The 13,251-nt window shown below is 39.4% G+C and overlaps 1 protein-coding gene across 3 annotated transcripts; it reads left to right on the top strand.

Moving 5' to 3' along the window:
• Positions 1 to 284: 284 nt before the first annotated feature.
• Positions 285 to 6,909, top strand: LOC103724289 (patatin-like protein 2). Of its 3 annotated transcripts, XM_039118315.1 has the most exons (8): positions 285 to 1,091; positions 4,175 to 4,279; positions 4,439 to 4,620; positions 4,773 to 4,959; positions 5,664 to 5,825; positions 5,911 to 6,213; positions 6,325 to 6,503; positions 6,600 to 6,909. In XM_039118315.1, exons 3-8 carry the CDS (start codon positions 4,520 to 4,522, stop codon positions 6,676 to 6,678), a joined length of 1,011 nt encoding a protein of 336 aa, XP_038974243.1. In that variant the 5' UTR covers positions 285 to 1,091; positions 4,175 to 4,279; positions 4,439 to 4,519; the 3' UTR covers positions 6,679 to 6,909. The 3 variants fall into 3 exon arrangements, with proteins under 3 accessions (XP_038974243.1, XP_038974244.1, XP_008813724.2); XM_039118316.1 differs by lacking the exon at positions 4,175 to 4,279; XM_008815502.4 differs by lacking the exon at positions 285 to 1,091 and having other exon boundaries at positions 1,117 to 4,279.
• Positions 6,910 to 13,251: the final 6,342 nt, after the last annotated feature.

Below are 13,251 nucleotides of genomic sequence, written 5' to 3'. Positions count from 1 at the left end.
CACCACGACCCAAAAGGTACACGACCTACAATAGACATGACCCAACAGAATAAACAGGGCCCGAACTAGGCCCACGATGGATATGCCCAACGAGGCCCAAAATGACTGAACTGGGCCCAAATTTGGCCCATAATATGCGCGGCCCAATAGAGCCTAAAATGGCTGAATTGGGCTAAGTTTGGCCCATAATGGCAATGCCAAGCAGGCCCAGTGAACCGGCCCGAATTGGATGAACATGGCCCAATGACGGCCCAAATGATGTTTTTCATCCCGTGAACTAGGAAGCAGGGAGGAAGGGGAAGAGAAGGAAGAGAGAGAGGTGATGCCGGAAGGTCCGGCATTGTGGAGCCGGCGACGGAAGCGGCGGCGACCGCGGTGGCGTCCGGCGGAAGTGGCAAATGGCCGACGGTGGAAGAAGACCGAGAGCATTCTCGGTTTGGTCCAGAATAGATTATCTAAGAAAAGAAAAGTAAGGAGAAGGGGAGCTCACCGGCGAGTCGACGGAGGGGAGGATCTCGGCCGAGGGTGGCTCGATCCGGCGGTCAAGCGGCGGCGGCGGCTGCGCTTCCGGCGACGAGGGGAAATCAAAGAAAACAGGGCACTCGGACGGCATAGAGGGAGAAGAGGGAGTTTTCGGCGGCGGTTCTCGGTCGGGATGGCACGCCCGCCACCGGAGAAGGAGGAGGAGGGAGGTGAAGGCGCGGCGGTGGATCGATGGCAGAGGGAGGGGAGTTTTTATAGAGGTTTCCGAATGGGGTTGTGGCTCGTTCACCGCCGTGATTCCCACGGAGGTTGAGCACGATCGGCGGCCGTTCCTAGCGGCCTCGGGGCTGCCGCGGAACGGCCGCGGCGCCTCCGCCCCATCTCGCCCGAGGAAGGCGGAGCAGGCGATCGCGATCCCCTGTTCCGCTTCTGTTTTGGGCCAAGGGCTGGAGTCGGCTGGGGCTGCCGACTTCAGCCCATTCGGGCCCAATTCTCACATTGCTAGTAGCCTTCTCTTCGATTGGACGAGTGCCTGTGTTCTTGTGATCTCCACTTGTAACTGAACGCTACTGCATCAGCATCAACAGAATGCTCTTTTCCATTTTCAGGTTGGTGTCCTAATTGTGCACATTCAGCTATCACACTTGCGCTATTATCAACTGCAAGATTATCCCGCTTCCAAAATAACATTATGCTCTGAAACTAGCTCAACACTAATGATTTCAGTAGTAGAAAAATGTGCTTTAACATATTCTTTTTGATGAACTTGATTAGATACATGAGTCTGAACATTTTCTATTTCATGAACTTGGACAAATCACCATTTTTGGGAAGGTAATGCTGAGATTTCTATCTTTTCCTCATTGAAAAATTAACTACTTCTCTAACCAACAGATTAGGTTGGAAGACTCCTTGTTGAGATGGTATGGTCATTGTAGAATGAAGATGAAAGAGAAACACATGCTCTGGTAACATACTGATAGTGTAGAATTAAAACGAATACAGATCCAATGTTGTTTAATAAGGAAAGAAAATACCCATGTTGAATGATCTTATTTGTAAAATAATCAGCAGAGATCGGAATTGAGTTATATAGATGCAGATACCGACCAGATGATTTTAGCTTTGCCTGTCACTTGAATGAATCGATGTCCATAGGTCAGTGTTATCAGGCATCACCAATGAAACGGAGAGTATTCAATAAACAACATTAACGCATTGTCATATCTTTGATCATATACTAATCAGATTTTTTGACTCTTTGAGTTTGGTTATTACTCTAGAATATTTCAACTGAAGTATATTTGTTTCTTCAGAGTTTATAAGCTTTGTTTGTTCATAGATGCATTCAATTTTATGCTTGCATTCATTTAGATATCTCAAGACAGTTTTAGATTCAAAGACTCTCCTTGGAGTCTAAATGTCACCCAATGCACCACATTAAGGAATCTATGCTGAGGAAACTACTAGAAGCACTACAAGGCAGAAGAGTGTGAATCTGTAATACCGAGGGGCCACATATTGAAGGTGCCAATGAAGATGCCAAAATAAATAAATAAATAAAAAAAAGTTGAATGCTGTGATAACCTGGAAAAAAAAAACCACCTCTTGAACTAACAGACAGTTAATAAGTACATTATATATTGATAAGAATGCAGAGGGCATGCTACTTACAAGTGGATCCTTGAACTTGCAGAACCTTTTGAGAAGAAAAATGTTTTTGTTCTGCTTTAGTATCAAATAGTAGCTAATATTATGATTGTTGTGGAAATAAAGGGGCCTGGACTTAGTCCCACATCGACTAAATAGCGGAGAGATCTGTTCCTTAAATGGAGGTGGGCTACCTCTTTCTCTTCAGAGACGCTTTTTGCGGGAAAAAACCATATGTTGGGAAGAGACTATGAAATCCCCTTCAAAACAGACAATACTTCTGAGGAGAAGCAGTCGCTTCCGCTATTTAGACTGGTGGGGACGAGGTCGGAGGGCGGCAGATCCCTCCGTAGCGCTGGACACGTGGGCCGGAGGCCGATCTCCCTTGACCTTATTACTGGTGGCCCATACAGGTCCCCTTGACCCCGGCACAGACCTCCCCACTGGGGGGGCTATGTTATGAGAATAAAGAGGCCTAGACTTAGTCCCATATCGACTAAATAGTGAAGAGATTTATTCCTTAAATGGAGGGGGTCTACCCCTTTCTCTTCAGAGGCGCCTTTTGCGGGGCAAAACCGTGCGTTGGAAAGAGACTATAAAACCTCCTTCAAAGCGGACAATACCTTTAAGGAGAAGCAGTCGCTTCCGCTATTTAGACTGGTGGGGACGAGGTCGAAGGGCGGCAGATCCCCCGTAGCGCTGGACACGCGGGCCGGAGGCCGATCTCCCTTGACCTCATCAATGTTGATGTTTCTTACCTAGTTTGTTGTATTCAGGGTGTACAGCAAGATAATTTGGTCCAAGTCTTTCTTCATATACAAATTTACTCTGACAAACAACATAATAATATAAATTTAAAATCTGAGAATAGAAGTTCATCAGCTAATCACTGACATGTGAAGAAAAAAGCAAAAGACAATGCTGATTTAGTTGAAAAATAGCAAGAGAAAAGGTCTGCACATACGAGGGACAACATTTTCTACTGACATGTGTCACTCCATTGAGACTTTGTGTATTAATCATTCATTGTTCATCAGTAGCTTTGTGCTATCTATAATCAACGACATGTCTATAGGTTTTCTAAAGATAAATTAACTGCTACATTCTGTTTTGAGTCCTCTTTCCTTTGTTATGTACTGTTTAGTGAGTTTGAGGAAAGTGATATATAAGTCACTTAACTGGATTATTATCATTTCAATAGTATTTTTTTTTTCTTTTGCTCAACGTGATTTTTAAACCGATTCTTTGATAGGTCTACCAAACTAAAATATTTGTGGTGATAATGTTCTCTCGTCTTTTTTCCTGAAAAAATTGAAAAATTACGACCATATCTCTTTCATTGTAATAATCCAGTGTCAATTCATTTAGGATTCTTTTTCCTTCTATGCTCACATGGGCGGCATCGAAATGCATATTTATGTTGAATCATATACAATATGATGCCTAGACACATTAATTTGTTCTTGTGTGCCCGACGCTAAATCAATGTTCCAAATTTGAATATTCTAACCAGTGTGAAACAAGAATATCTGGAGATCCGAACGCTTAAGTGTCTATCTCATCACCCTCCTAAATGCTTTTTCTGGAATGCTAACTTGATCTTCCTTGGTCAACAAAAGATAGATTAACAGCAATTCAAACTAAGGTCATGCAATCCACCTAACTTCCAATGTAATGTTTCCTACCTACAAGTCTCTGGTGACATCTTACACTGTACCTTAATTAAGAACATTTTGGAAGTGGATGAGGTATGGTCATAATGATAGATTGGCGGCCGACGACCACACGCTTATACGAAAAGCCGTCAAATTCTTGAGGCAGCCATGGAGGTCATAGTTGATAGTTTAGTTGGACCAGAACTCCAGAAGTATGACTGATGAATTATTCTTCTATAAAAGCACATTCTGATATGCAGAATTCTATCAGTACATAATTGAAAGTTCTTAGAGGCACACTGTTTTTGTTGAGAATTTCCATCCTAATTCATACTTACAAAGTAGTCTTGATGGAAAAATCAAAATCCAACATCAATCTAATACAGGCCCCAACGTATGGGAATCTGATAACCATTCTAAGCATTGATGGAGGAGGAATTAGAGGAATTATTCCTGCTGTCATCCTCAGCTTCTTAGAATCGGAACTTCAGGTATGATGTACTTCGAGATGCAATAGAAGTACTTGCCTTGATTCTCCATTGGATGTTTCAGCTTGTTTAGACATTTAAATTAGGTCACATCTGTTATTACTGTTTCTGTTTCTTCCTTACAACTATGACTGAAGAGGCCTTTTTCATTGATTTGTGCAGAAACTTGATGGTGAGGATGCAAGGATTGCCGACTATTTTGATGTGATTGCAGGAACGAGCACCGGTGGTCTTGTGACAGCAATGTTGACTGCACCAGATGAAGATAATCGCCCACTGTTTGCAGCAAAAGACATAGAATCCTTCTACCTAGCAGAAAGCCCAAAAATATTTCCACAATATGGGTAAGTATGATTATGACAAATGATTAGTAAAGATATTTCCACCCAATCTTTTCTTTAGCAATTGATAAAAATTTCCAGTTAATACTTCATAAATTTCGGGTTCAAATTCCACTTCTGACAAAAAAGAAACCTTCATAAATTTCTTATTTTAGAGGAATTTTGGCTCCAATAATGCGAATGGTTAGAGCTCTATGGGGTCCCAGGTACAACGGAAAATATCTTCATAAACTTATCAGGGAAAATCTGGGAAGCATGCGACTGCACCAAACCTTAACTAACGTGGTTATTCCAACTTTTGACATCAAGCGGCTCCACCCTACCATTTTCTCCAGCTATGAGGTGCGATCCTTCTTTAATCCTGTATATCTTATTTTCTCCATCTACATTTCCATGCTTCTGCTTACAGCACAGAGGACGACAGATACTAATATATGATTGGGAGCTAAAAGTGTAAATCATCTGACTGTGACATGGTAGCTGAAGGGGTCCATCCCCTTCTTTCCCTTCAAAAAATAGCTGAAAAAATTCATGGCAGAAAGCAGATGAAATTTTGTGAATATTTCTTTAACCTGATGTGGACTCTGTAATCATCAGGCCAAAAGAGAGTTAAGATGCAAAGTCAAAAAGAAGCCACAGTTGCCCTGTAAATATAAGAAGAATTCATATAAGGTTAAAGTAATAGGGATTTACTATTGACTATATATTTTATTCTAGAGAACTTCATGAACCCTGAAATGGGCTAAAACTGTCACATACTTAGCTTTTCGTAGCAAATCAGATTTAGCAGTGTTATTTAAAATATATTAGTTGCTCTTTTGATATCAACAATCATAATGACCAGTATATATATAACTGCCAAACTCCAAAGTGCTTGAAGGGTAGCTGACAATGTGCATATCTTGCTTTCCATCTGTAGGTTAGATAAAAAGTTCAGAACAAAATGAGAAAAGCTAGGCCAACTGATAACAAAGTAGATAAGCCCTATCTCTTATCATTTTGGTCGGTTATCCATTAATCTTATGTATCCAGCTGAAATTTTGCAGGTGAAGCGTAAGAGCATTCTGAATGCACAGCTCTCGGACATCTGCATTGGAACTACTGCAGCACCCACGTACCTCCCAGCCCATTACTTTGAAACCAAGGATGCCAAAGGGAACGTGAGAGAGTTCCACCTTATTGATGGAGGAGTTGCTGCTAATAATCCAGTATGTACGCATCAAACCATGATGATGAAATTTGATTATGATTTATGGATTGATGATGCTAAGCTCTCTAATTGTGAACTTTCAGGCATTGATTGCGATTCGAGAAGTAACGAAGGAGGTGCACAAAGGGAACCCAGATTACTTCCCCTACAGACCTATGGACTATCGCAAACTTCTACTTATATCATTAGGAACCGGTTCAGCAAAGGTTGAAGAAAGGTACACAGCAAAACGTGCTAGCAAATGGGGAGTTCTGGGGTGGTTGCTGAGTGGCGGATCCACGCCATTGGTGGATGTGTTTATGCAATCAAGTGCTGATATGGTTGACATACACATTTCAGTGGTCTTTCAGGCCCTCCGGTCTGAATCAAATTATCTTCGGATTGAGGTATGAACATGTGATCAGGAAAGCATTAAAAAAAAGAAAAAAAAAACTGGTGGCTTGTTTTGTTATAAATGAAGCCTTATATGTCATGGTTTCTCTTGAATGGAAACGTAGGATGATACTTTGAACGGGACTGTATCTTCTGTTGATGTCTCCACGAAGGACAACTTGCAGGATCTCGTTAAGAGGGGTGAGCAGTTGTTGAAGAAACCAGTCTCAAGGGTGAACCTGGAGACTGGTGTGTTTGAAACAGTAGGGAATGGAGAAGGAACAAACAAAGATGCTCTTAGAAGGTAGAGAGAATCATTTCTGTTTTGTTGCTACCTTCTTTTAACAATTTAGATTTGTGACAAAAAGATTAGTTGAACTTAATTGGTGTATATTCGCAGGTTTGCTAAACTCCTTTCACATGAAAGAGGACTCCGTGAGTCAAGATCCCCGCATGTGAAAATGCCCAGAAAACATTAATGTGCGTCGCTCGGTGTAACTCCATGAAATTTTTCCTTTCTTGACGGGAGAAGAAGCCAATTGTACACTGTATGCAAGCAATATACGAATTCATATATGGTGGATGAAGTTAATTCATGCAATTCAAGAAATAATAGCATTGCGACACTGTAGGCAAATTTGCCAGAAGGAAAGTTCTGTAGATTAGTACATTTTAAAAAGGCAATATAATTCATTCATTCTATTCTAAAAGTCCTGTGTAAGTATTAATGATTGTTTTGGTGAAGCTGGACTCTCTCTCTCTCTCTCTCTCACTCACTCTCACTCTCTCTCACTCATATGCGTTTGAGGTGAAGACCTAAACTCCATGGAAGATACAAATTAAAAGCTCTCTCTTGATTTAACCAATTAAATGAATATAGACATATAATCAGGCTAGCTAAAAAAGGTGTCCGTATGTAAAATATTCAATTTTCTGAAATGTAATGAGTTTGCAATACAAAACAATTTAACACTCCTTGGAGGTTAAGAAATGCAAGTTTGACAACTATATCACTTGGGTAATATTGGTTTGGTTCTCTGTATTGCTAACGAAGTTGTCAAAAAGAAGAACAAAGAATCGATAGAATATGCCTTGATGAAGAGATCTTCAAAATAAAAAAGAAAAAGATAGAAGAAAACCAAGTATCTTGAGAATCAAATCCAAATATGAGAAGGAAATTATTGGTCTTCTTAGCTTCAAATGAAATGTGCAGAAGATATACATGTCAACTGTTTCATGCAAAACTAACTCGGTCTAGAAAACCAAATAGCACTTGAAGATTATCAGGACAACTGCTTGATGAATGCAAGTAATTGAAAAGCTTGCACAAAGATCCTAAAATTAATACAGATGGTTCCTTCTACATTATGTTCACATCTTAATTTTCTGATTTTTTTTTTTAATACAGAAAGAAGTAATCTGCAGATTACGTTTAACAGCGTAAGGCTGAAAGCTAAAACCTAATTATGAAATTTACCGTCGTATATAGTGGATTACTTATCCCAATTTTAAATATGCAGTGGATAAATCATTATCTCTTTGGTGTTAGATTTTGCTATGCTATTAAATCTGTAACAACCTAGAACCTCATCCAAAAAGACTAGCCAGAAGGTAATTTTTGAGTTTCTTAGTCATGTATAAATACCCATGATCTCTTCGGCGAATAATCAAAATGGGATTAAACGTATGCCCGCACGGATCTTCACATACTCCCCCCATTCAAGCCCTGACGTCCTCATCAGTCTACGGGTTTAAATCCATTCAAATCTAATCACAAGTACCACGATCGGCACGTGGTCAGCTTCCATGAACTCGTGTTGCAATGTCCTATAGTCCACATAAATTATGAGCCGAGTTTGCTCTAATACTATTATTGTCATATTTCAGATCCGGAATATGACATAGCCGTGCCACTGAGGGATATAGCCCACAAGAACATGAAAAAAACATTACTTTTAGATTTCAAATCTATCACAACAAAATATAACAATTAAATATCTAATTTCATTATCCATTAAATAAAACTAATGTTGGTTCAAAGCATCTAAATCCAACATCAATATCCAAATCCTTCACCTTCAACAATCAGAAAATTATTAGCTACCAATTTATGGTTAATGCTAAAATTCTTCTAAAAAAATGCTAAGCTTGCTAGCGCAAACTCCAAGCCTAGACTAACATTCGTCCCTACTAATTCTATTTGTCTGGAGAGAGAAAAAAATAAAAATAGAGGTATATGAGTGACACAGCGCAGTAAGTAAATATTTTACTACCTTACTGGATCAAGCATAAGTTTTTCATGTCAATGCATCATTTAAGAAAAATAGCAGATATTTCAAAATTAGCATTTCATAATACAATATATTAAAAATAGGTCATAAAGCAAATCATGCATGAATAAATCATCAATCTTTATAAACATAGTGCCAAATTTATATAGTAATTAAATTCGTAAATCGTTCTTCATGTCATGCAATTTTATCATGGATCAAAATATTACTCACAGATATTCATGCTATGATCACTATAACCCATAACAGGGCTATTTTCGTAATCGACAAGATATCATAGTTTATATTCTTTACCAATTTTAACCCATTAGTAGAGGGTTGTTTTCGTTGGATGCTAGCTCCAAGGTATCGATTGACCTCCATTTCTAGAGCCAGCCATAGCAATCTAAGAGTCTTTAGAAAACTTATATTTCCACAAACATGGAAGAGGTAATAAAGCATATTTCCACAAGCATATCTTAAGATGGAAGAGGTATGCACTCCTTATTATTTTTCAAATGATCATATTTTTTGTGTATAAAATTTGCTTGTAGAAATATATGTTTTTCTTAAAATTATGGACAAGCGTATGTGTTATGAAAAACATGTTTTATTATGAAAAATAGTTTTATGAATATTTTGATAAAAATACTTTCATTATGAAATATGAATCTGATCATGCTATTTAGTATTTTTCACCTATTTATATGTATATTTTAAGAAAAAGATGTAAGTTTTTCAAAGGTTCTCATATTGCTATAACCACCTCTAAAAATAGGGGTCAATCGACACCTTAGAGCTAGCATCTAACGAAAACGATTCTCTGCCAACGGATTAAAGTTGGTAACGAATATGAACGATGATATTTTATCAATTATGAAAATGGCCCTTTCATGGGTTATAATGACCATAGCAGAAATATCTGTGAGCAATGTTTTGATCCATGATAGGATTACATGACTTGAAGAATGATTTACAAATTTATATGTAATATAAACTTGGCACTATGATTATTAAAGATGGATGCTTTGTTAATGCATGATTTGCTTTATGACCTGTTTTTAATATACTGTATTATGAAATGCTTATTTAGAAATATCTGTTATTTTTCATAAATGATGCATTGACATGGAAAACTTATGCTTGATCTAGTAAGGTAGTGAAAGATTTACTTACTGAGTTGTGTCGCTCATATAGATCTATTTTTATTTTTTTCTCTCTAAGCAAATAAAATCAGTAGAGACGAAGGTTGGTTCAGGCTTAGAATTCGTGCTAGAAAGCTTGGCAATTTTGTAAAAGAATTTTAGTACTGACCATAAATTTGCAGGTAATGATTTTTTGAATATTGTGGGTAATGTGTTTGGGTATTGATGTTGGATTTAGACGTTTTGAACAAATATTGATTTTATTTAATAGATGATAAAATTAGACATTTAATTGTTATATTTTGTTGTGATGGATTTGAAAGCTAAAAGTAATGTTAGCTTCATATTTTCGTGGGCTGTACCTATCAGTGGCACGGCCATGTCATATTCCGGATCTGAGGTATAACAAAATCAACATATGATTTATTTATTGATGATAATAAATTTTTGGAAAATCATATTCTAGATAAACAAAAATTTAGAAGACAAGAATTTGCTAGGTAAAGTCATTATGGTTGTTTCCTGGTTTACTTTTTGTATGCTTTAGGTTTAACTGTAGATTAAATTTATAGAAGTAGTGGTATTCAGATATTTCAGTACGTTACCATTCTCCATCTTAAAAGAAAATTAGGAAACACTATTAGATCACTTGACTATATATGAACAAGTACCTTCACTATAGAAAAAGTCAGTTTTACCGATGCTTTTTACAAGCGCCAGCAATTTTCAATTTAGTGCCAAAATTGTCCACGCTTTTAAAAAGCGTAGACAATAGACGACACTAATGAGCGTCGTCATAGTCTTTGCTCCAGGACAACACTTATATGCATCATTGAAAACCAAATTTCCAATAAAACCATCGGCCGCCCCCCTATTATATCACTTGACTGTGAACAAGTTTCTTCCATACTAAATTTTACCATTAATAAAGTGTAGAGATCAAAACCCACATAAAGGTACGTATACTTGTTAAGTTTCAGCTTAGCAACGTCATTAAGTATGCTTCGTATGATGTTTATTGTTCTGAAGGCCTAATATAATCAAATAAAAAGGCTTCTTTCAATTGTAATTTGTATTTATGCCCTCATTTGGAATCATTCTTAATTCTTCTTCGGTCAACTATTGAAAGATTTTAAAATTCAGCGCAACAAAGCCACCTAACAATCAATATCGTTTCTCTCACCAACAATTCTCTAAAAGAGCTAATCCAACTATTCTATTCTATGCAATGAATCATGATACGTCCCGTTTTTTTTTTGGTACAAATCATGATACGTACGTACTTTGACGAGCCACCTTCACGTATTAAATCATTCAACGGAGGCATGCCATATGACCACATGCTGATTTCAAATTATCGAAGTACGATGTTGGACTAGCACTCCAAAGAAGAATATTAGGAACGTCTCATGTATGCCCAAGTCTATTTAAACATCTACCTTCTCATGTATGCACTACTAAAAAAATGGGTTTTACCGACGCTTTTTTGCCGACGCTTGTCACAAGCGTCGGCAATTTTTGGTCTAGCACCACAGTTTGTCCACGGTTTAAAAAAACGTCGGCAGTAAACGACGCTTCGTGGGCTAAGACGACGCTAATTAGCGTCGTCGAAAATTTTAAAAAAGCCGACGCTCGAAAGCGTCGTCGGAGGCCATTTTGAATCAGAGGCCGCACCCCCCTCCCCTCCGCTCCTCATTGCTTTTTCTCGATTTCAGTTAAATAAAATCAATTAAATGAACGATTTAGCCCCACATCGGCGGATCAACGAGTGGTGGTGGGGAATTAGGAGGGCGGAGGTGGAGAATGGAGATGCTGGTCCTGAAGAAGGCGCTGGGCTTGGCGTCCAAGTGCCGAGCCCACGGCCTGATGCGCCGTGTCTTCGCCATCATCCCCACCACCGCCTTCGCCAAGATGCTCGCCGTAGACGGTGAAGACCATGTCCTGGCCTTTGCCGGTGAAGATGTCGAAGAATGGCGTTGCGGGTGTGGGAGCCGAACTCGACGCCATCTCGGGGGATGAGACCACGACGAGGTTCCGCTGGCCCATGCGGAGGAGGAAGATGTCGCCGAAGCTTTGGTGAGGGCTGTCAGATTTGGAGGGTTGAGGTCGTCGCCGAAGCGCTTCCCCCGAAGCTTGGACACGGCGATGGCGAGTGTCACTGCAGCGAAAAGCCCCAGCAAGGCCTTCTCCAGCGAAAAGCCCCAGCGAAAAGCTTGGATACTCTCCACACGAGACCAAAGGCAGAGAGAGACAGAGAGAGTTTCAGCAAAAAAAAAAAAAAGGAGAGAGAGAGAGAGAGAGAGAGAGAGAGAGACGGGAGCTGGGTGGGTGGCGAGGATTGGGATGGTGTGGATGAGAGGTGGGGTGGGGACTTGGGAGGGTTTCAAAGGGGGTGGAGAGAGAGAGAGAGAGACGGGAGCTGGGTGGGTGGCGAGGATTGGGATGGAGTGGATGAGAGGTGGGGTGGGGACTTGGGAGGGTTTCAAAGGGGGTGGAGAGAGAGACAGGAGCTGGGTGGGTGGCGAGGATTGGAGATTAAAAGACTGATAGGATATAAGTAGCGACGCTTAAAAGCGTCGGGAAAAGCAAGCCTGTAACGACGCTTTTAAGCGTCGGCCTAAACCCGTAGTTACCAACCCTTCTCCCCAGAGTCTGATAGAAGAAACGACGCTTAAAAGCGTCGGGAAAAGCAACCCCTCTCGCCGACGCTTATAAGCGTCGGCGTATGATAAAAGGAACGACGCTTAAAAGCGTCGGCATAGACCAACGACGCTTTTAAACGCGTCGGGTTAAACCCGACCCACGCCCACCTGCCCGACGTCTGAGCCACGCTTTGGGAAGCGTGGGCTGGGAATTCGCCGACGCTTATAAGCGTCGGTATAGACCAAAAAAAGCGTCGGGAGATTTCCTTTCTTTTGTAGTGATGCCGAAGTCTATTTAAACTTCTACCTATCCCTACTTGGATCACTTAAAACTTTTGTGTCCCCAAAGTAGTTCCCTTATTGTTGATCAGCAACAGCTCAACAATCATGCAAAAATCAAAATCCATCAGTCAGATACAGGCCCCAACCTATGGAAACGTAATCACTATTCTCAGCATTGATGGAGGAGGAATTAAAGGAATCATTCCTGCAACTATTCTTACATCTCTAGAATCAGAACTTCAGGTGCTCATAGATAATTTTATTAAATCTCCAGTTTCCTAGAAATTAAGATACACCTAATAATTAGACAATTGTTGCTGATTCATCATTTCTTTCTTCTTTTCTACTTTCCTTGTTTCTTAGATCTAGTTATCCATTTGTTATGCTAGTGTTAGATTTTAGACAGTTTTCCTAATTTTTTCTCCAGTTTTTCTGTTTTATGATTATATTTTTCTAGTTTAAAAAATCTTATATATGCCAAAGATACTTCTATGATATTCATAGATCAGTCGAACATGTTTTACAGATCATCTTTTTCAAGCAGGAATTTTTCCTTATTAAAAATTGAGAACATTTCTAATTTTTCTAACTTCCGGTCAAAGTTTTTCTTAATGTCCTCTTTGTTACATAAGCATATTTTGAACAGTGTCAAAACAAAAATTAGTGCTCAGTAGATTATCTTCATGTTAAGAGTAAGTAGCTCATATTAAGTG

Source organism: Phoenix dactylifera, unplaced genomic scaffold (genome assembly GCF_009389715.1).
Source record: "Phoenix dactylifera cultivar Barhee BC4 unplaced genomic scaffold, palm_55x_up_171113_PBpolish2nd_filt_p 000333F, whole genome shotgun sequence".
NCBI classification, from domain to species: domain Eukaryota; kingdom Viridiplantae; phylum Streptophyta; class Magnoliopsida; order Arecales; family Arecaceae; genus Phoenix; species Phoenix dactylifera.
The sequence above is the reverse complement of the archived record's forward strand: the minus strand, read 5'-3'. Positions and strand labels throughout refer to the sequence as shown.